The following is a 24,422-nucleotide window of genomic DNA, read 5'->3' as shown; positions in this document are numbered from 1 at the left end:
TGGGTCTTTTCACACATTTTTCTCTCTCCAGAGTGTTCTTTTGTACATCTAATTTCAGCTAGGTAATTCCTAATCATCCATAAGCCTCAACTCAAAGCTACTTGCTCAGAGGGGCCTTCTCTGTTCTCTGGTTCTTTTAGACTAGCTCAGTTCTCTCTGCCAACATACCCTTCACTATTCTTTAGTAACATTTACTACAGTTTGCAAGCATACGTTTATTTTTCCAAGTAATCATTTAAAGTCTAGCTCCACCAAGGACAGTGATCAGATTAATGTTCCTCATTACTGTGTCTAAAGCTCCTGGATCATTTAATTATTTTTTCATAGTAATAGCAAGTAACATGTATGTAAATCTATTTAATTCTGTAACAATCCTTTATAATAGGAACTCTTGCAATCCTCATGTTACAAATAAGAGAACTAAGGCATTGAAAGTTATCATTTGTTGTAGGTGAATAATGGCTCCCCAAAATGTCCAAATTATAATCCTTGGAACTTGTGAATATAGAGAAAAAGAAATCCTCCATTGCAAAAGGTACTTCTATGGCAAAACGAATTTTGCAGGTGTAAATAAGTTAAAGATCTTGAGATGTAGAGATTATTTTGGATTATCCAGCTTGGTTCACATAATTGTTAAGAGTCTTTATAAAAAAGAGAGAAAGATGCTTATGCTGCTACTTTAAAAGTTGTTAGAGGAAGAGCCCATGAGCCAAGGAAGGTAAACAGCCTCTAGAAGCTAGAACAGGCAAGAAAGAGATTGTTCTCTGCATCCGTCAGAAGGGATATATCATTACAGGCCCATTTTAGACTTCTGGCCTCTTGAACTCTAAGATAATAAGATTGTGTTGTTTAAAGCTCCTAAAACTTGTGGCAATTTGTTACAGTGACCATAGGAAACTAATTTACTCTGCAAATCCTTCAGTTATGATGAGACAACTTGAACCCGGGACTATTTAAGACCAAAGCCCATGTTTTAAACTCTATACTGTATTACTCTCACATCAAAAAGCCTAAATAAAGTTTCTACGTGACATTGAGCAGTTCTTCTTGAGTGTTGCCTGCAAGCATTCAGATCCATTTGAGAGATTAAGGAGTTTCAAAATTGTTTAGAGGACAAAACCATCCATAGGAAAACAATGTCGGTTTCTGTTTCCCAGAAATGTGACATAAGCCTAAAGTTTGTGATTTGCTGATGCTTTTTGCCAAAGGTAAATCCATATGTGCCTGGAAAGCCTTTTACTTCTGTCACCCTGCTCTTTCCCTTCTTCACATAAATATCTTCAGTGAATGATGTAGACAACAGGATTTTAAAAACTACTGGCAAAGATTCCCACATGGCATGTGGACAGGACCATATCATATAGACATCTTACAGAATGTTTGCTTTCTGTAGTAAAGACAGGAGATAATGAAAGCTGCTTGAAAGAAGCAGCTTCTGAGCTGGAGTAGTTTCTTCTGGGCACCAGTTTAGCCATATGCTTTCATCACGCAAAGAGACTGAGTTTCTATTTGACAGTAATACAAGTGCTTGGTTAGTTTTGTGTCTGATGAAGAGATTTGTGAAAACAAGGAGAAAGATGGAAACAAACACTGACTCGTAGACCTCGTATTCTTCGTTAGAATATGAACATGACTCTTCATAACAATACTGAAGACAGATATCACCAACTACCACTTTGACCATGAAGGAGGAACTAGGCTGAACAACCTGTTCAAGGTAAGTAGTGAAAACTGAATTCATTTCCAAATTTTTTTATCCCCAAAATCTCTTCTGGGAAGTTTTTCCTAGCCTTTGGCTGCATTACTTGCCTCTCCTGTTCGCATGATCGGGACTCTAAGTTTACCCTTTCAGAAAAAAATATGACTTATTATTAAATTTATTAAAATAATGAAGATCTGGGGTGCCTGGGTGGCACAGTGACTGAGTGTCTGCCTTTAGTTCAGGTCATGATCCCAGGGTCCTGGGATCAAGTCCCACATCTGGCTCCCTGAACGGTCGGTGCCTGCTTCTCCTTCTGCCTATGTCTCTGCCTCTCTCTGGATCGCTAATGAATAAATAAATAAATAATTTAAAAAATCACCTAAGATATAAAGGTATAGTGACTGGTACACAGAATGTATCCAATGGATATATACTGAATTATTACATGAGTAAGAGAAAGAAAGTGAGCAAAGAATTTACTTGTATTCTGTCTTTGTGTATCAACTCATCTACTCAGCAACTTCCTGAATATGAAGTGTTGAGAAGCCAGCAACTGGAGCTTTGTACCTTATACTTCCATTAAATTATCCCTGGACTTTTTTGTTTTAACAACAAAAGTTTCACACTGCATTGTAATTTACAAAATGCTTTCACATATATTATCTCATATGACTTTCACAACATCCCTGGTATGGTTGCCCGTATTTTATAGGTGAGAAAACTGAGTATTACAGAAGTTAAATAAGTTTCCTCCAATCTTGGAGCTAATTAAATGACAGACTGGCCCTGGAACCCTTATTTTCTGATCCAAAATCCTGTGTTTTGTCCTATCATATAGCTTCCTGATTATGTTCATTGTTTACTTACTCCTATAGTTTGAAATTCTACCAAACTGTCTTTTATTTTTCTTTTCATTTATGTATTCAGTGATATATAGATTCATTCAGACACAAAGTGCTGAGTGCTGAGTGCTGCGTATGTGCCAGGTACAGCGCTATATGCTTGAGGAATATGTTGGGGCAAAAGGACATGGTCCTTGTGTTTGTGCAACATGAGGTCTAGAAAAGAAAAGGGGCTTTGGATAAATAAATAAGCATATGAACATACAAAGAAAAAGTTCATAAATTTTAGAAAATGAATCAGGTGATATGAAGGAGGAAACAAGATGAGGCTTCATTTTAATTGTCCCAGTTATGAAAAGCCTGTAAGAAGAGACATTAAACTGAGACTTGAAGTAAATGTTGAAATTAACACAGAGAGGAGCAGGGCAAGGAGCTTTGGATGCAGACAGAAGTCCTGAGCAAAGGTGCTGAGGTGAGAATGAGTTTGAAAGGCAGGAAAACAGACGCAAAAACAATGCAGGTGGGAAAGAGAAACCAACAAAGAGAGGAGAGAAAGACTAGATTGGTAGGTGGGGGCCAAATGATGTATAGGAGAGTGTTGAAGGCCATGCTGAAGACTGAAAATTTTAACCTAAGTGCAATGGGCAGTCTTGCAAAGATTTTAAGTGTGGAAGGGGTGTCTTAATTTATTTATTTGTAATTACCTTGACTGTTGGGCCAGCAAAGACAAGAGAATAATTATGGTTTCAGATAGTACACAGATTATTGTCAAGTTCATTTGGGAAATGAACTTTAAGGGACTTGGTGGTGAATTGTATTGAGAATGAGGTAAGGTCAAGAGCTGCTCCCAAGTAGCCTGGGCTCCTTGGTGGGAAGGCTGGGATGGAAAGGCAAAAGCAGACATGGATTTGGGAGAAAGATCCAGAGTTCCATTATGCACACAGTCAATCTGCATGCATGGGAAACAACCAAGAAGATGGTCTGAATATATGAATCTAGAGGTCAGAGGAGGAGTCTGAGGTGTAATTTTCACTCTTTATCCTTTCTCAGCAGTAACTGTCGAGAAATCAACATTGACTGCAGCTTTTTTTTTTTTCACACCACTCTTGCATAGATCCAGAGCCCAACTATGCCAAGTACAAGGTTGACTTTTAATAAATAATTTTAGAATTATATTACATAAGAAAAATACTGAAGCTTACAGAAGGCTAAGCAGATACAAAGATGAAAGAGTTGGTCGGTAGCTGTGTTGTTTCTTGTGATCTGATGTTGAAATAGTCTACATTTTTCTGTACTTAAACAGCTAAAACGGAAGTCATTCTCTTCAGTAATTAAGGGTCTTTATTATATCCCATATTTTTATATAAGACCTAGTCTAGATTTCCATTCCTTTGATGGTTGTAGTTAATCCCTTTTTAAAATTAATCAGCATTTTTATTTCAGTATATTTTACTACATGTACCTTCAATCCTCAATTATTGCTGCTGATGAGAAGGAATGGCAGTTTTATTTAGAAACTTTAATTCTGACATTTATTTTTGATCATTGAGAGAAGCTAATTATAAATTCTGGAGCAATACAAATTTCAACACAAAAAAGAAACAACGAAGAAATGGATTTTGAAAATGTTTCAGTCAAAATATGGGGAAAAATCCACAATCTTTTATTGAAAAGAATTCCAGCCAAGACCATTTAAAAAAGTGCTTCTTTTTTTGCATGTGAAATGAAACAGCTGTCTTTGCTTAACCATCGGTCTATATTTGTAGTGTTTCCAAAAAAAGAACTGAAGATAAGCTTTTCTTTTTAAACATTTCAATTAGCTGTCCAGATTCAGATATTGAACTCCTGATATTTATAGCTTCTTAAAAGAAAACACTCCTGAACATAAACTAACATGTTTTTCTCAGGAAGTGAGCATGGGATATTTTTATATATTTATAGTAGCATGTGTGTTTCTATAATCCATGACTAAAGCCAAAATAAGTCTTCGTGAACCACCTCCTCCCACTCCTTGCTCCCACCCGCTCAGTGCGTGCTTCTGGCTGAGAATAGTGACGTTGGCGAGTTTCATTCTTTCTCAGACTGGAACTATTAGCAGAAAAGGGAGCTGCCTACATGGGCTTCCCAGATTTTGTAAGTCATTTTGCAAAGGATATGCGTAGCCACTCCTAAACATCCCCTTCTATTTTCTTTTCCTGAGCTGAGTACTGTCACATCTGGCCCTGCAGATGTGACCCACATCTCCCTGCAGACCAGCCTCATTCTTTATGACCTCCTAAGAACTATATGCAGCCCAAATTTGTAAGGAGTATAGAGAGTCAGTGAAGGGTCTCACTGAGGGACAGTTGGGGCCTTGGAATTCTTCGAAACGTGAAGCAAATTCTTAGCAGAGACAACACAACTCAATTTAAATACCGAAGGTTGGGTGCCTGGGTTGCTCAGTCAGTTAAACATCTGCCTCGGATCAGGTTATGATCTCAGTGTCCTGGAATCGGGTCCAGCATCGAGTTCCCTGCTCACTCCCTCTGCTCCTCCCTTCTACCTGTACTCACTCTGTTTCTCAAATAAAGAAATAAAATCTTCAAAATAATAATAATAATAAATAAATAAATACCCAAAGATTATGCAGAAGAAAAATCAGGCTTGTCTGAAAAGTGCCTAGGGGTAGCAATAAGGCCTGTACAAAAAGTGAGCTCCAGGAAGACCGATTTTGATTCAGTACAATAAAGGCATTTATTCAATGAGCGTAAGCAGCGAGAACACTCAAGTTCAGTCAGGGCCACCACTTAGTAGGTATTCTGGAACCATGTAAGCAGTAGAAATAGATCAACACTTGTTCTTATTTCTTTAATTTTTGTAGTCATGAAGTTACACACACGTAAATGTATGTGACATTTTTGTTTCCGTTTCTATACATGAGAATATATATCTATCATATATAAATAATGTACATATAGAACTGAAATGCAAATTTCAAAAAGACAGTTAAACTTACTAGCTGTATGCACTATGCTGTCCATTCTACTGTATTCCATCCTCTCATCTTTCAAAAATGGTCTGGTCACAAGCCATTGAACTGATTTCACAACTCACTAATGAGTCATAGCCTGCAATGTGAAGCCCACTGAACTGGACAATTAAGTGACTCTTCCAACATTGAGCAGAGGAGGTAGTCATCCTTCTCGTCAATCAACGTTTACATAAACTGGTTGTTGCTGTGTTGTTGCAGCTGTTGTTTTTTTGTTTTGTTTTGTTTTGGTTTGGTTTGGTTTTTGATAATTGTCAAAATATAAGAAAGACATTCAACAGTCACGCTGCCATCACTATAATCATTTTGGGGATTTTCCTTAAATGTCTCTAGAACTAGATTGTAAAAGCAGAGAAAAATATCTCAGTAATTTAAACCACACAGGCATTCATGCATTCATTCATTCTTTTGTTCATTTGTTCAGTATAAAAAATATTTTATTTTGAAAGCCTCCCACTTTGCTATGCCCTAAAGAAACAAATACCGATATGCAGATTGGTCCTGTTTGCCACTCCTCCAAACATCCCAAAGTGTTCCCTCTAATATTTCTGCAGAGACAATGACATGAGAGATAGAGGAGCAAGTAGTAAGATGCGAACTGTGCCGGAGGGCAGTGATGGTGAGATTCTGCATAGCCTTGGGTGAAAGGTGACAAAGTAGATCCAAACTGACTCCCAGGATGCTTAGCAGACACCTGTTTTCAAATGCATGGGGTTAAACACTGACCCTCAGCTAATTTACTAATTATTGACACATGAGTATGAGGATCCCTAAATACCGGGAACATTGCACAACCTCTATAAAATCTAAGCTTCTCTCCTATTGATAAGCCAGCTTTCCTATTCAGGGAGTTAAGCCGACTTAATCTACTGTCTAAGTTTTTAGACAGCTGGGAAAGGAGAGGAAACAGCATTTAATGTCTTCATGTGCTTCAGGATCATTCAGAGAAGGGCACTCAGTAAGAATTTATTGTGGATTTTATGTTTCAAGTATGAAGGAAATGGATCCTGGTGTCTGAATTTTGGCTGTCTTTGTTTTGAATACTAATAAATTTGTCTGGTCCACAGTCACTGAACAATTCTGACTAAATGTTAACTGAGCCCTTCAGAATGTGTTAACTTTCCTATATAAAGTTTTTAAAAACTCTGACATCCACTTACTCTGTGTTTTGTCTTTTTCTCTTCAAAGTATTCTACACACGCTCTCACATCTTGTTAAATGTTATTTCTAGTTAATTATGTTCTGAGTTCTGTGCGTAGGTAATTCTTTTAGGAATAAACATGAATTAAACTGAAATGTCGGCAGAGCCATGCTGTCTGTCCCACCATATGGATTTTGTGACCAGAATGGCACCATCATACCTATTTAACAGATTTGACTCAGGAAGATGAGGCAATTTTCTAAGGGTTCTGAGTTGTTAATGGTTGATCTTCTGCAAATTTGGGTAGTGGACAGAGTTTGTTCTGCGTGTCTCAGATTCCTCCTCCTGCTTATTTCCAAGTAATGAAAGCCTTCCCTCCCCATTCAAACTACTCTCTAACATGATTGCGAATCAGCACTTTACACTTTAGGGCAAATAAGAATAACTTCATGTGGTAACTTTTAGAGGGGATGTTAGCATTTAAGACATATTCTTCGAACACGAGGTACATCTTCAGCTTTCTGTAGTCAATGAAAGCACACAGCTGGTTCTCAGTCCTGGTCACAATTTCTACTCAGTTGCTTAATAAGATTATCCACCTGGCCAATAGTAGTTATCAATAAATCACCAAAATTACAAAATAACAAAATGTTACAGGCCTACTAAATGTGTAGCATGATGCCCATGGGGTTTCAACTTTCAAAAGAAATATGTGCAGTGCCGTGAGGAGTCCGGCTCACTTGAACTGAATGATGGTGGGTCTCTATCTCCAAATTCCCAACTTGGTTCCAGCATTCACTTTGCCTAACCTTAAAGACACTTCAGAACACCAAGTTCCCAGACTTTCCCCTAGTCCAATCAGTCTCTGTGTCCCCAAGTATACCACAATTCTTGACATGCACTCTGGTTCACCACTGCCCCCCAGCTCCTAATCCAGAAGGAAGTAGGGAAGCCAGAAGCTGCATGATGAGCAGGTGTGGGGGCATGGGGGGGCATGCTGGCCTCATGGGCTTGGGGGCCTACGGGAGCCTCACGTTCAGCATCATGCCTCTTCCACACAGCGCTTCCTTGTGGGCCAGTGGATGGGAGGGGTCCCCGAGCCCTTCCCTTCCCCTCTGAGGAAGCTGCAGAGCAGTGGAGTGGGGAAGCCAAGAGGCAGCTCCCTTGAGAGCAGAGCCCAGGTGCTTCATAACTGAAATCAGAAGGGCAGGAGCTGGTCAGAGCCCATGAGAAGGAAACCTCATCTTCGCAAAGCCCATGCCTCATGGAGAGGTGATATCATACATCCATATGCTTCTCACCTAAGTCCCCAGGGTCCGAGGGAGAAGCCTCCAGACCCCCTTCTCTTGCAGTGTGGGGGTGGTGGTGCTGCAGGGGGCATGGCTGGATGGGGGGTCACCAGACTTTTTCTGCCCTTAGGGCAGTATAGCTGGCATTTGTTTTAAAGACTCTTGTCTTTGGAATTGGGGGGTGGGGGGAGCGTTTCAATCTGTTATATGTTCTGTGTTTAAAGAAGAAAAACCTATTTATTAATGAAAAATATAACACATATAAAGGGGGAAAAAAAAGGTTAAGTGCTCACTGGCCCTTTTGTGCTTCTCTCTGAGTCCTAGATCCCTGGGGTTGCAGAAAAGGTTAAGGCTGTGCATAAGCAGAATCTGGCCATTCTGCTGTCCTTAACCTTCCTTCCTCTTCTTACTCCCAGCAGGAAGTCACTGATAGAAGATGACACTTTTTAAAAAAAAAGAGAATATTAATGGAATGTTGCCTAAATCTGAACCTTACTTTACAGTTTTCTGCTTGCCTAGAAGCCAGTAAAACTGAAAGATGACATCAGATATATTTAATAGGTATTTTGAGAATGGTCATATTACACGACCCCTTACACTAAAACCAAATGCCCTAATCATTTTTTAAAAATGTATTTATTTAGAGAGCAGGGGGTGGGGTGAGGGGGCAGAGGAAGAGGGAGAGAGAAAAGTCCATGCTGAGCATGGAGCCTGATGCAGGCCATCATCTCACAACCCTAAGACCATGACCTGGGCCAAAATCAAGAGTCAGATGCTCAACTGGCCGAGCTACCCAGGCACCCTAATCATTGCATTTTAGAGATGACAAGGGCTATGGAGTCTTTTTTAAAAAAGAGATGTGGGTTAAGGCAGAGTCCTGGGCTTCAGGGCTCAATTCACCCTATCTTGGCACACTTGCCATTGTTTCTCTGAAGACTGTGTGGCTGTGGTGGGCTGGAGACTCAGTTTTTCAGAGACTTGCAGAATTAAAAGAGACAATGAGACTTCTGACTGTCTCCTGCCTCTGGCCCTGATCACACACTCATCATTTTAAGTGGGCAAATATGAAATTCTCCTAATTTTATTCCTGTACCCCTGGCTTCTATGTTGACTTATCACTTCTATGTTGACTTGTCACTTATTTTTATTTTGATGATAGTGGAGAGAGAGGGTGAACTAGTTTCTTTTTAAGAAAAATTCTGGAGAAAAGTTAAAGTCTAACAAATTACTGCCCAGAATTTGACACTAGACAGATGATGGCCATAAATAACCAGCATTCTGGCAAGCAGGGCTCCAAGTCTGGGTAAAGGAAAGAGAGAAAGGAAGTCTTATTTCATGAGTTCCCCCTGTTCCAGACACCTCTCATACATTTTACAAATGGTCACCAGAGTGCTGAGAGATAGGCAGTCAGATATTTGTGGAAACTGAGGTTCAGTTAATCATTGAGTACATACTATGGCTTTCTTTGCTTGGGACTACCTGAGAGCTTGTTTGGAGGTTCTAGCAAGGGAATGCAGGTACTCTACTTATATACCCTTGACCAAAGAATGGTCTTCCTCTATCGGGGAAGGTTGTCCTCTTGAATCTACTGAGCACACAGCTTCAGGAGGGATGGAGCAGGGAGGGAGAAAGGGGATCCCTGCCTAGCCTGCTTGATCAGCTTCATCAACCTTTGCAATCAGTGGAGTGACAGATGTCACAGCCAGATCGCCCTCACATCCAGCTTGGAACTTTCTGAATCCAAAACCACAGAAAGCCTTTGAAGCAAACTGCTACATCTTCCATCTTCTGTGTCTTCCTCCCCTTTTCGGTTCTATCTGCACTCATAGTGCACTTTACCTGTGGCAGCATATTACATATATCATCTAAGATAATCCTCATAGCAACTTGATGAACTCGTTGGAAAACTCAGGCTTAGGGGAGTTAAATATTTCCCAAGACAGGGAGGAGCTGAGATGGAATGGCTGTCCCAGTTATGTGTGACTCCAGGTCCCTGCTCGTCCATTTTCAGGGACGTTTGAAAGAGGACTTTACACATGTCAGTAATTTTGCAGCTGGGTTAGACCCAAGAGAACAGAGAGGGAAGGGATCTATGATGGAGAAGACATAAATGGAGTCAAAAAGGAAGGAGAGCCTTGCTTTAGATGGAGAGTCTAGCAAGGTTTACAGAGATGAATAGTATATATATATATATATATATATATATATATATATAGAGAGAGAGAGAGAGAGAGAGAGAGAGAGAGATGTATTTATTTGAGAGAGAGAGTGAGGGAATGAGATGGAAGTATGGAAGGAGAGAGAGAAATTTAAGAAGATTCCCACTGAGCACACCCACGCCGGGCTCAATCAGGTCCTGAACCAAAACCAAGTCAGACACTCAACTGACAGCACTACCCCTTTTTTTGTTTGTTTTTTGTTTCTGTTTTTTTGTATAGCATTTAGTTTAAACATTGTTTAAGTGCTTACTTTATGTCCCAGCACCAGTGTCTCCACTTGATCCCCACTCCATTCCTGGTCCACAAACGTATTTCTTGCCTAGTACATCATCTCAGTTGATGGCAACAACATGCACCCCTGTGCTCTTTCCCAACACTTTGTTTCCCTCTCCCCGCCCCCCTTATAGTCAATCCAGTGAATTCTTGTGGGTCAGCTTCCTGCAATATACCTCATCAGCTCTACTGCTACTACTGTCTTTGCCACCATTAAGTTTCTCCTAAGATATCACCAAAGTTTCTTGGCTATTCTCACGCACAGCATCCAGAATGTTTGTTTTAAAGCACAGATCTCATCATCATTTCCCCTTGGATAAAATCATCCAGCAGCTTCACACTGAATAGAGTAAAATGTGAACTTATGTGAGTTTACAAAGCTCACTCTAATTTGGTCCCTGGGTACATATATGGCCTTTGTTTCTCTCTGTTTCTCTCCGTTATCCACACTGGCCTTTCTGCCTCTTGATGTGTGAGAGTGCTCTGGTTTTAGGATGTTTACACTGCCTTTTGCATAGAATCATTTCCCTCCCATACTGTCATATGCCTTCTTTTTTTCATCAGTCAGATTCCATTTCTAATGTCCTCTGTCTATAGTGGTCTTTTCTTAGCATTTATTATAGGTTGAATTATGTCCTCCATAAAGATATGTTGAAGTCCTAACTCCAGAGCCTATAAATGTGACCGTCTCTGAAACTAGAGTCTGCAAATATAATGAAGTTAAGATGAAGTCTTACTGGATTAGGATGAGCTTTAATCCATTGATGGGATCCATATAGGAAAAGGGAAAATGAGGGAAGGACTATGTGAAACATAAGGCAGAGACTGGAGTGATGTATCGAACAAGCCAAAGACTGCCAGGGATGGCAGGCAACTGGCAGAAGCTAGAAGAAAAAGAAGATTTCTCCCCAAGAGCCTGCAGACAGAAAATGGCCCTGCCAACATCTTGATTTCGGACATCTCTCCTCCAGAACTGTGAAAGGATAAATTTCTGCTGTTTCACACAATTCAGATTGTGATAATTTATATGGCAATCCTGGAAATTAGTACAGAATTCAAGTAAGAGTTGACTGCAACGATTTCTTCATCCTATAACCCTATTTTAACCCTATTTATTTTATCTCTAGTGTTTATCTCTCTCTGAAATTATTTTTCTGTTATTGTATATTGAATTCATAGCTCCATTTATGATAATTATACCTATTTATAATATTTATATATTATATATAATAATACATAAATTTATGTATTAATTCATATATCCATATTTATATTTAAACATGCTTCAGTGGGATGCCTGATGGCTCAGCAGTTGAGCATTTGCCTTCAGTTCAGGGCGTGGAGACCTGGGATGGAGTCCACATTGGGATCCTTGCAGGGAGCCTGCTTCTCCCTCTGCCTGTATCTCTGCCTCTCTCTCTCTGTGTCTCTCATGAATAAATAAATAAAATCTTAAAAAAAAATAAATGTGCTTCAATATAATATAAAATGTCTTTTTTTATGAATTTGTACATTAATTATATCTTTTCATGTATATATAATAAATACATGTGTATATACACATTTTATACATATAACATGGATATTTGAAACACAAAATTTGTCTGGTTCCTTCAACACCTAAAGGATTGCGTGTGTGTGACAGGGCTACACAAGTATCTGTTGCATTAATGTGTGAAGCTTTTTTTTTTCGAGTGGTAGAACTATGCTCAGCTGACCTCTGACAAAGCCTTTGTCATAAATGCTGCAATCTCTTCCCTCATGGAAGGCTGGGTTATCTCAAATGCAAAATATTGTATCAATACTTCATTTGATAAATCAAATTCTGTGAGCACTGAATCCAAATTCTATTCCCTTTATTCAAACTCCCAGGGAGGTGAAGAAAATTGTAAAGATGTGATTTTTGTATCGGTTAATGGACATATATATTTCAGTGTTATTCTAAGAGCAAAGTTCTGAATTCGAGATTATAACAGTTATTCCAAAAAGCATGGAAAAGGCAAATTAAAACAAATATATTAGGTGGAAAGACCCAATTAATTGACTTTTATCTGTTCCCATTGCTTAAAAACTAAAACAGGAGATCCCCAAACAATTATGGTTTTTTCCATGGCTTAGCAAAAATAAGTTCATTTTCAAATCAGAGTTTATGTTTGGCTAAAATTAGAATAGCAGTTTATGTTCTAATTATCATGTGATCTGCTTAATTTAGTTTGTACTAATATCACTTTCTGTTTCCTAAGTATATAGACTTGCAGATGTATTGAGTATCATAGGTAAATCTTGACATAGAAAAATCAAGTTTGTGTCAGTGGCTCAGACTTAAGAATCAAAACTGTCTGATTTCTATCACAATGCACTATATGATCACTAATAACTCTGATTTTCTGAGCAGGATGTATCATTGTTTTTCATGTCATTTGTTACTTTAAAAAATTATCATAAAAGTACAGAGATTAATAACAGCAATTTAAAAATGCCCAAAAGAGAAATCAGTCATAGTCTAACCAGGCTCAAATAACAACTGTTAACATGTTACTTTATCTTGTTAGAGTTGGTTTTGCATGTACATATTAATAAAAAATGTATGCACAGAAGTATGGGCATGTTTCCAACAAAATTAAGAACATAAGTGGGGGGTGCCTTGGTGGTTCAATTTGTTAAGTGTTTGCCTTCGGCTCAGGTCGTGATCTCAGAGTCCTGGGATTGAGCCCCACATTGGGCTCTCCACTCAGCAGGGAGTCTGTTTCTCCCTATCCCTCTGTTTCACCCCTGCCCCCTTGATTGTGTGTGCTCTCTCTCTGTTGAATAGATAAATAAAATCTTTGAAAAATTAAGAACATAAGTTAAACAATAAACAGTTTTTGTGTCTTGCTTTCTTTGGGAGCTATATAAATATCGATTTCTTTTATTCACATTCTATGTGAATTTTGTTTGTGAATACAACTTTCAGTGATTGCTCTAAATTTAATTACATCAATACTATAAATTAGCAAGTGACTTTTTGTTGAAAAATCTAAGCTACTCCTAATTTATAAATGATGTTTCAGTAAATACTGTTGTCCACAAATCTTTAAGTACATCACTGATTATTTCCTTGAGGTAAATTCATATAGGTAGAATTGTAAGGTCAATTTTGTGTCTCCCCAATTCATACAATGAAACCCTAACTCTCGGTAGCTCAGAACGTCACCTTATTTCAAAATAGGGTAGGGGCACCTGGGTGGCTCAGTGGTTGAGCCTTTGGCTCAAGTCATGATCCCAGGGTCCTGGGATGGAGTCCTGCATCAGGGTCCCTGCTGGGATCCTGCTTCTCCCTCTGCCTATGTCCCTGCCTCTCTCTCTGCCTCTCTCATGAATAAATAAATAAATATTTTTTAAAAATAGGGTCATTATAAATAAAATTGCATAAGATGAGGTCATTCTGAAGGAGGGTGGGCCTTTAGCCCAGTATGACTGGTATCCTTATAAAAAGATAAAATTTGGACATGGACATGCATGCAGGGAAGGTGATGTGAAGACACAGTGAGAAGACAGCCACCTACAGCCAAGGAGAGATGCCTGGAATAGATCCCTCCCTCACAGCCCTCAGAAGGAACAGACCCTGCTGTCATTTTGATTTTGGACTTCTAGCTTCCAGCACTGTGAGATGATAAATTTCTGTCATTAAGTCACCCACTTTGTGACCCTTTGTTATGGCATCCCTAGTTCATTAACACAAGAATAATTGAAATCAACATTCTCATTCAAAAAGAAAAGAAATGAGAGGCACCTCACTGTGATTGCTCATAGCAACACCTACCTACGGAGATCTATCCAGGCACATATCACCCGTTTCTTAATTTGACTCTCAGGAGGTATGACTTTTTATTGGTCTTATCTTTGTTCTCAGAACTCTAAGCCCTTCTTCTGGGACATCCTCCCTTTTCCTAAGACATGGCCCATTTTTGCAGTTGACTAGCTTTGTCAGCTCACTTCCTGCAAGAACTTAGGAGTCCACTTTCTATATCACTTTTAATCCAAGTCTACAATGCTTCTACTAGTACAATTATAGTAAGTATCTTGTAGGTATTCTAGAAATCTTATTAGGGTTTATTCCACTAGACAAAATCCACACCTACAAATCTCTGGCTTGGGCTGAGAGTATGGATTCTGTGAGACAAACAGCCTTATGTTTGCTATACACCTTTTGGTCTAGTTAAGAAGACTTAGCATATCCTCAAATTCCTTTGAAGTTTTAACAAACAGACTTACAGCCACACTCTCAATTTGTTCTTTATTCTGATGTTATTTCTTTGAGAATCTGTTGCCATCTAGAGAAACTGGAAATCAGAAATGGTTTTATTTTCAAATCCAGCAGGGTCTGACTCCTTCATATTTCTTCAAAATTATGCTTAAAAGTAGACATATTACTTTATTTTAGCTAATCTTTTTCTATTGATAGCTTATCAAATGTAATTATAAGAAATTAGGCATTTTCAAACTTCTGCCTAGAAATCTCTTTACCCAAACTCTCTATTTCATTAGTCATATTTCCTATTTTCCATGATACTACGGGTCACAGGGATGTCAAAATTTCTGCCACTATATAATACCGATTTCTTTTTCTTAAGCATTCAATAATAATTTTCTCACTGTCTTTAAGGTTTACTAAAGTCACCATGGACATTCTAGTTTTTATCCACCATACAGTCCCAAAGAGAATGCAGTATGCTTCAGTTTTATGTTTTGACAGTACTCCAATTGCAAACATTAATTTAGGTATCAGATAGGGTCTGATCAGGGAAACAGAACTAAGAATGACATAAGGGATTTATTACAGGAATAAGACCTTATTCATTTATAGGAGCTGACACAGAAGTCTAGGGAACACTGTTTACTCTGGTGGTGTGAATAAAATTCTTGTAAGTCAGGAAGACCAAAAGTCAGGAAGAAAACTAAAATTGAATTGGGAAGGACTGAAGAAAAATGGAATCTGTGGAGACAAACAAGAATCCTCAGGGATAAACTGCAAACCAAACCGTAACTCTCACCCTTTCTCTTTGATGACTTCAGTGACTTGCAATGGAACTAGTGTCCTTTGCCACAGAGCCATACGCACGCACACACCTGATTTAGGACTCCAAGAAGCTGAAAAACAAGATCTAGTGGAAGCTGGAGGAATTGGAAGAGCCACATGCCAGGCTGCTTCCTCATTACCACAAGGTAAGTAGCAGATGGAGGTTTCAACTGTGAGATGGCATGGCAGCTGGCGCACTCCACCCTTAGAGGGTAATGGCCGCTGTGTCACTTGCACCTTCCAGTAAAAACTGCTTAGATGGAAGGTGATTAGCTCTGTTCATATAACTGAAGGCAGTAGGAGGTTACACATTGATTGAAGTCTGATTTCTGTAATCATGATTCACAGAATACACTTTTTATTATGGGACTGAACTCTAAGAGGAAGTAGAATCTCTTAATGTAATGCTTTTCTTTCCATTAATAGGATAATGAGGGATTTTTTTATGCATTTTCATCTTCTGCTTTGGCTGCAGGAAGCTCAAATTTAAATTGTGATGTTGAGTTTTTGTAATTATCTTTGGTCAGTGTTTTCTGCTTTAATAACTGCTTCCCCTTCATTATTGCTTTTTAAAAATTTTGATCATTATTTTAATTATTTAGTACTTAACTTTGTAGGCCATCTGAAAAAACTTCTGGAAGTAGGTTGAGTGTAAATATAATATGTTCTTGTGGTAGTTGTATTGCTGCTGCCAAGGCTTTTTCTCTCGCTGGTTGATCCTTTACAGTTCTCTGTCTCTCTCTCTTATTCTTTCTCTCCCCTTTTCCTTTCTGTCTTGTATGCAAACTTTAGTTCTTATAATTGAGAAAGAGATCTTGGATTAAGTTCAAGTGTGGTTATATGATATGTCAAGGGCTTATTTCATTCAAGAGTTTTCATACAATGAAGAAGATAAAAGTAGAGAGCCCCCGGAAGAAGCATGGCTCTTCCAGTGAGCACCATAAAACCAGAGGCTTCCATTTTGCCAACCAGTCTTTAGCTTTTCCTTATCTTATTCAAGTGTAAGTTAATCACATTATGCAAAACTAGGAAGAAAAGAATATGATGAATTTTAGATTCTCACTGAGGATTAATAGTCTGATACTTCCCATAAATCCAGTGCCATATCTTTTGAGTTCTTAATAATGCAGTACATGACAAGATAAATTGCTACCGACTTTAAGTAAATTACAGAGTTTTACCAGTCTTAGAAACAAAGCTGAAACATGTGACATCTTCAAAGTATTCACAAAACAACATGAAAGAACTTCCAATTAAAGCTAAAGAAAATGGCAACCATGAACCTACACACAGTTCTTGCTTCACACTCTTTTTAAATCATTTCCTTGCCTAGAATATTTTTGTACAGGGGGGTTGTAGGATCCACTCAGACACTTATAAAAACACATGCTCCTCCTCTCATAATTTGGAGGCATTTCTGTTCACAGGCATGTAGCTTTATCTAGCCAAAAAGCAATGATGCAAAAAGGATTTGGAAGAAGCACACACAATCTTTTTTTTTTTTTTTTTAAAGTAGTTCTCCATCCCTCTTGGTTATTGCTCTATTAGACACTAAGTTATCTCCCATAGTAATTTACATAGTCCACAGTGGATATTAGATAAACATCCATTAAATTAATTAATAACGTTGAATATAAATTCTCTTTAAATGGGGGAGAATTTGTGAGTGTTTCTGTGTGTCAATGTGTGTGTGTGTGTGTGTGTGTATGTGTATGATAGTAAAAGAAGAGAAAATTTGGTATGGTTATCTGTCCAAGTCCTGCTACCAGCAAGAAGTACTGGAGGTCTTTGGCTACAAAATGCAAAATTAGTTCTATGTAAACAACAGCTGGAAAACTGAAATGATGGAAAAAAAGTCAGGCTCCAAGACACAATAACTGCACAAAATTACATACTTTCAATTCTTTCCTTTTTAACAAAGATAAAAAGACTGTAAAGTGTCTCTTTTTGCCTTTTGTTTTTTTCTCAGTTCTTATTTTGTAGCAGAGAATAATGACCTTCATGGTTCAACAACTTAAATAGTTAGATCATGGAGGCAGGTAATCAAGAACAATGAAGGTCTGAATATTCTGGTAAAGAGAAAAATCCACTATAAGAACTGACTGGAGGGGCATCTGCGTGGTATAGTCAGTTAAACAATCGACTCTTGGGTTTGGCTCAGGTCAAGATCTCAGGGTTGTGATTTCTGGGCCCTGGCCTCAGGGTCATGAGATTGAGCCCCACATGGGGCTCCACACTCAGTACAGAGTCTGCTTGAGTTTCTCTCTCCCTCTGCCTCTGCCCCTCACCTTCCTCATGTGTGTGCTCTCTCTCTTCCTCTCTCTCAAATAGATAGATAGATAGATAGATAGATAGATAGATAGATAAATAAATCTTTTCAAAAAAGAACCGACTAGAACACAGTGCAATTGATTCTCATTCTCATTCTGTAGGCACCATGAGCACTGAATTAGTGGATATTGAACCCTTACTCCTCGGGGAAATATACTGTTAGGTTCCTGAGATCTCTGGTCACAACATTTTCATCAATAGATCAACACATATCTTGTTATATGCATGCTCCTACTTAGACATCTTATTGAATATTTATTGTTAACTCACTAACATTAAACTCACAGCCAACAACACTATAACTCATGCCTGAACAAAGCTTATCTAGTACATGTTTCCTCCCTAAAGGTGATCACACTGGACGCACTTAGCACTAGATCTGGGGGCCATCTGAAACAGCAAAATCACCAGCAAAAAAAACACAAAAATGTGGACTAAATAGACCACAAAAAAGACACTTGTTTACAGTATGGGAGCTGGAATAAAAAGGCAGTGTCTCTTTGTTCAGCCTCAACTGGGAATGTGTACGTCAAAATATGCACATTTTTTTGCTACTTCCACATGTCTGCAAACGACCATGAAAATACCAAAAATATTGGTTTGGGGATTACTGATAAATTTTCATGCTTAGGTGAATTCACAAATACAGAATCCATGGATAAAGAAGATTAACTGTATAGACATCAGTGGACAAACTGAGACCCCTTAAATAGAATCCAATTAGGTACACCACATTTATAATCATGCCTATTATGCATCAACATGGATTCAGGAGGAAGTAGAAACGAATGGTCCCATGAACATGTTTTCTAATAAATGTGCTTTCCCATTAAATGTATGATGGGTGAGAGGCTTACCCACTTGGCATAGCAATGAGAATTCTGAAAAAAGTGCCTATATAGCATTGAAGACACAATGGCATAAATAAATGGAGAACATAAAAGGGTGGCATGAGAAGTGAAAACAGTAATGAAGCCTCTTGAAGAAAGTTATTCCCAATGTCATTTTAGTGATCTTTGAAGTGTCCCTGGGCTGGTGAGAAGCATTAGACACCATTTCTGAAAAAGAGATAATGATCATCTAACTGGAAAAAAACTGCAGGTTGTCTGGATCTTGCTTTTGGATGAGGCCAAAAAAACAAAACAAAACAAAACAAAACAAAACAAAACAAAAACCTCAAAAATGAAAACAGAAACAAAAAACAAAACCAAAGAAATGGAAGTGTCCCTAGATTCACATCTTAACGAGTCCTAGTTAATTTCAGCAGCACTTCATTTGAAAGAGCTCATTAGAGCCAGGCCAAGCAGGCTGTAACCAGACGTTGCTGAAAATCCTAACAATGCAGTAGGAAACAGTGAGCACAGGACAACACGGAAAAGGTACAATTCAGGTATTTTTGTACCCATCTGATGCTAAAAGGATTTTGTTGTTTTAGGAATTATTGAAAGTGTTGCGTAAGTGGAATATTGCAAAAATCAAGAATAAGACACATAAAGGAGTGCATGATATTCAACATGTGGCAGTTTTTGCTATTTTCACGCTCATTTTGAATGGGGAAAACAGACGGCCTGTGAGGCCCCTTCGTCTAGGCAGGTTTCTGACCACAACAGGCAGGCGCCGCAGTGGACTTCGCGACTGCAGCAGCGGCTGCTACTGGCCACGTACCTCTTCTCTGCTTCCTTTCCAAGAGCTTGAAACACCACCCCTCAGGCTCCGGTGCAGTAAAACCTGGCCATGTGACCGAGTTCCAGCCAATCAGGCACAAGTGGAAGTCAGTGGGCGGGACTTCCGGGGACGCTCTCCATAGGGCGCGGACACATTTCCCCCTCCATTTTCCAGAGCTGGTGGCAGCTCTGGATGTTTCGAAAAAAGAGGACGAGAGTTACACCCGAAGAACCGAGGAGCACGAAGCTAAAAGGAGCCTGACTCCCTGTTGAAAGTGTGACGCCTTTGTACCAACACCAGTCTGCTGACCTCGAGCAAAAACAAACAAGTAAACCCTAAGTTGTTTAAGCCACTGAGTTAGGGTTTGTGTGACTAGCAGCTGAACTGACTCCCTGTCTGACAGATGGAGGGATGCTCCGCCTGCATCCCTCCATCTCAGCAGCTCAGCAGGATCTAGGAGGGCCCAGTGTGTGATGATCTCAAGACTTTGGACCTTGTTAGGGAATCCAGTGATGAGTTCTAACGTGGAATGTGGGGCTGTACACTGCTCTGAGGGTGGTTTTACCTGACCTTGTTGGGTGGCACTGAGTCTACAGAAGTTTAAGAAACAGTTTTCTCTTCTTTTTGAGTGTTGGATTTAACATACAACAATTCATGCCAAGCACTATGGCACACACATTTCTTTCAGTTGGGTGAGTTTCCAGGTTTTATGGTCAGATATATATATATTTTTTTAATTTTTATTTATTTATGATAGTCACAGAGAGAGAGAGAGGCAGAGACACAGGCAGAGGGAGAAGCAGGCTCCATGCACCGGGAGCCAGACGTGGGATTCGATCCCGGGTCTCCAGGACCGCGCCCTGGGTCAAAGGCAGGTGCCAAACCGCTGCGCCACCCAGGGATCCCGATATGGTCAGATATTTGATTCTGTATGATCATTTGTAAAATGTCCATTGTAAATAGATATTAAAGGGATTCGGGACATGGTCTCCTCATAAAAGTCAGATCACTTAGATGAGGGAATTATGTCCCACTTTGAAGTTGGCCATCAATTCTTCCAGGTATTACTATATATATCCCAATCAATTCTGCCTGACTTCTGAAAGCCTGAGTTCAGACTTTCTGCTTCTTTGCCTTACTGTTGGATGATAACAGACCCCTCCCAAATACTGAAAGGAATGTTCCAGATTTCCTGTTTAACAAATGATGGTGAAGATGGGCAGAAGATGAGGCGTCAGTGATCCTACCTATGAAAATATGGTGTAAATACTTTGCTAAAAAAGGATAAAGATGAAAGGTCTGTAAGTGGCTCTGTATCCATCCATTGTTTAGTGCAGACGGCGCTGACTCACTGTCCTTATGTCGAGGGGAAATCCTGTATTTCCCTCTCTGGGGCTTTTGGTTTAATCTTACTTAAGAGAGGCAGGCGCTTTATTGTTCTACTGGAGCCTTGGTGTCACTATTCCAGACACACTTGTGCCAAATTTCAGGTGGCCTCTGTAAATCACATCATTGAAACTTGGGGCATAACTTTTTCACTTTTCTTGTTTGGACATTGGGTAGCATTGTGTTTGCACACAGATGTGCATCTTCCTACTCACTGGGACAATTCTGCTAGGTCTTCATGGTAACATCCTTCCAAGTTCACCTGTCATTCTCAAGAAGAATTATTCTCAGCTTTTTTTTTTTTTTTTAAGAGAGAGAGCACAGGGAAAGGAGCAGAGGGAGAGGGACAAGTAGACTCAAGGCTAAGCACATGGGGCTCGATCCCAGGACCCTGAGATTATGACCTGAGCTGAAATCAAGAGTTGGACTCTTAACTGACTGAGACATCCAGGTGCCCCTGCTCAGCACTTTTTTTCCTATCATATTAGGAACACTCCATACTATGAAAATTCCAGCTACTTATTTCATCATATTAGTACTATAAAATTGTCAATCATTTACAATATAATGTACTCAACACTGTTATCATCAATTTACAGAAAGGAATATAAAAAAATTAAGACATAGTGTCTGCATTAAGTGGATGAAAAGAGTCACTCAACTTGATAACAATATGGTCTAGAACTCACAAAATTCCTCAGTCATTAAACTGCAACTGGAAACTACACAAGACTTAATAAGAAACCAAATGGACTATAGTCAGGGAAGAAATCACCAAGAAGATAGGTGGACATGAGGGCTTATTGTTATGTGGTTCTAAATTAGGAGGCAAAAAAAAAAAAAAAGGCAAGTCCAACAAGAATTAGGGTTTGGAAAAGTTGAGGATCAAAACTCACTACTATTGGTAGAGAACAGTAAATTAAAACCCTGTTTGAAAAAAAAAGGATTTGCAAAGAGAACTAGAAGCATTTTAGATTGTTTAGGTGAGGCTACGTTGTGTAAAGTGAGCTTTATCTGTTAGAAAACCAAGAACCTTTAGAGATGCTCAGGGACAAAATGAAACAGTGTTTAAGGAGATATTTGACAAGTGTTCATTAACTATTAATATAATGCTTACAAAGCAAAGAATAATAAAATTAAAATTTAATGTAGAGATGCTTAAAATTACTTAAAAGGATAAGCAGTTTACTTACATTAAAGGATCTATTTGTAGACAATGAAGATGCTATGTCCAAATTACAGAATGATGAAATTTGTGGGACAAAAAAGAAATTATTTCTTTCAATCTTCTAACATTTCTGATGAAGCATTTCCTCGCAGCTATTCACTATCATTAACATGTTGCCTATCATTAACAAAACAAAACAAAGCAAAGCAGAACTCCCATTGGCATACACAGCCTGGTGCAGGACATACAATCTAATTAAAAAAATTTGTAATTTAAATTTAAGTTAGGTCTTTCCATTAGTTGCTCTAAATTAGTGAGTCATAGTAACCAAACTCTGGTTTTATGCTCTGAGTTGTAGTTGGTTGGCAAAGCTACATAGATAAGGAGGCCATTAAAAGGGCCATGGTGAAAACTAAACTTTCTGCCCATGCCCATCACGTAACTTGTTTTCCAATTCAACTGCTTCAAACATCAATTTGTACCTGATAGTTATTTTTGTCCAAAGTCCAATTGTTTGATAACTTTGAATTCATTCTACTGGTTACTGTTTTTCCTCCCTCTACCTTTCCCATCAAGTTGACTTCTGTGTTTAATTCTTCAAGTTCAATGATCTATCCTTTAACTCTTGTAAAATCCGGTGGATTTAATCTTCCTTCTGCCATCAGATGTCTTTCTGCTTGACTGAACTGCACCTGTGGTCTTTGAAGAATACCTTACACATTGGGGATAGAGACATTGGGATCTACCAGTATTACGACAAGAAAGACCCACCAGTATCACTGACAGAGCATGGTAACATAGAAGAAAAGCAGAAGCTGGCAGAATCACGAGATTATCCGTGGACACTCAAAAATAGACGCCCAGAAAAACTTCGAGACTCACTCAAGGAGTTGGAGGAATTGATGCAAAACAGTCACTGTGTGCTGAGCAAATGGAAGAACAAATATGTCTGTCGGCTCCTCTTTGGTTCAGGTGTGCTGGTGTCCTTAAGCCTCTCTGGGCCACAGCTGGAGAAAGTGGTGATTGACAGAAGCCATTTTGTATCTTGGCTATTTCCTGTGGTGCTACTTTTGAGTAGCACCAGCTCTCTAGTGCTCATTGTTCATTTTGAGAGCAACCTAACATTACAAAAATCTTCTGGTGTTCATCTTTTTGGTATTGTGGATGTTACTCAGAGCCATCTGTCAGAACTTCTGGCCTGCAAAGGAATGGCCAGTAGGCCAATGCTGTTCTTTTCCTTAGGCACAGAGATCTATAACTAGCCTAGAGTTCATCCTGTTCTGCTGCTTGATTGGCCACCTGCCCTATCCTATAGAATTTACTTACTTGAAGAACTAAGAATATAATTTACTGTTCATCCCATACCCTCACCTTTCTCATCAAAGAATAGCAGAGAGTAGGTAATGGCACTTTAGTTCAGCATCCTTTTCAATGATTGATTGTCTCTTGTTGGGACGTCGCCTCTGCCTGGTTGGACCTCTTCATTCAGTACTGTTGTATGGTCTCTCATCTCACATCATGAGTGGGCAATGCAGGGCAGAACCAGGAAAGCAGATATCTGGGCTTTGGTTTTAACCTTTGTGTGCTGCCAGCTGGGCTCAGGCTTCACCCTTTGGAAAGATAACCACCATCTGCTCCAATCATATAGACTTGCAGCCTGGTTTCTCTTGTGAAAATAAAGTTACTTTGGACCCCTACCCCCTCCCCAAAAAAATACAACTACAATAATTTCCAATAATTTTATTCATTACTATATGAAATACTTTTATTCAAAGACTTTAAATGTAAAACACAGTCATCTGAGTAATAACCAGGTCAGATCTCTGTATATAACTTCTCTCAACCTGAAAAAGAAATGATGATTTCATTCTTAATTTAGAGAATGTTTTTGCTGTATGTAACCTTTTAGTTTCCAAATTTTCAATTTGCATGTTCTCTTTATCATTTGCATATAATTTATATATTATAGAGTTTTGCTCTCACATCAAAGTACGTTTTGAAGTTAAAAGGTTTTATTGTCATTAACTCTCTCTCACTGACAGATCTGAATTGCCAGTGATAAGACCAGATGGGTCCCGGCTCAGGAAGAGCTTGGTTCAGATCTTGTCTATCTGGGAAAGATAGACAAGAACAACCTCATAATTATTGGGGGTGGGGGGGAAGATTCTCCTAGTCCAAACTTCTGAATATATATATTTTTTTATCTGCTTGAATTAGAGGAGCAGTTTCTCTATTGTAATCCACCACAGGTTCTGATTCACTCACCCAACAGGGAGTGCCATCAAGTTTCAATGGTCAGAGCTTTTATTGGGTTTCATT

The 24,422-nt window shown here is 38.9% G+C and overlaps 1 protein-coding gene across 1 annotated transcript; it reads left to right on the top strand.

Moving 5' to 3' along the window:
- The first annotated feature begins 1,584 nt into the window (after positions 1–1,584).
- On the top strand, positions 1,585–23,365 carry LOC121488702 (WD repeat-containing and planar cell polarity effector protein fritz homolog). The gene is made up of 2 exons (XM_041751043.1): positions 1,585–1,717; positions 22,769–23,365. The coding sequence occupies exon 2, from the start codon at positions 22,769–22,771 to the stop codon at positions 23,363–23,365; it is 597 nt and encodes a 198-aa protein (XP_041606977.1). The 5' UTR covers positions 1,585–1,717.
- The last annotated feature ends 1,057 nt before the right edge of the window (positions 23,366–24,422 follow it).

Source organism: Vulpes lagopus, chromosome 4 (genome assembly GCF_018345385.1).
Source record: "Vulpes lagopus strain Blue_001 chromosome 4, ASM1834538v1, whole genome shotgun sequence".
Lineage (NCBI taxonomy): Eukaryota > Metazoa > Chordata > Mammalia > Carnivora > Canidae > Vulpes > Vulpes lagopus.
The sequence above is the reverse complement of the archived record's forward strand: the minus strand, read 5'-3'. Positions and strand labels throughout refer to the sequence as shown.

Coding starts and splice junctions, on each gene's coding strand:
- LOC121488702 (XM_041751043.1), top strand. CDS start 22,769: ATGTCTTTCTGCTTGACTGAACTGCACCTGTGGTCTTTGAAGAATACC.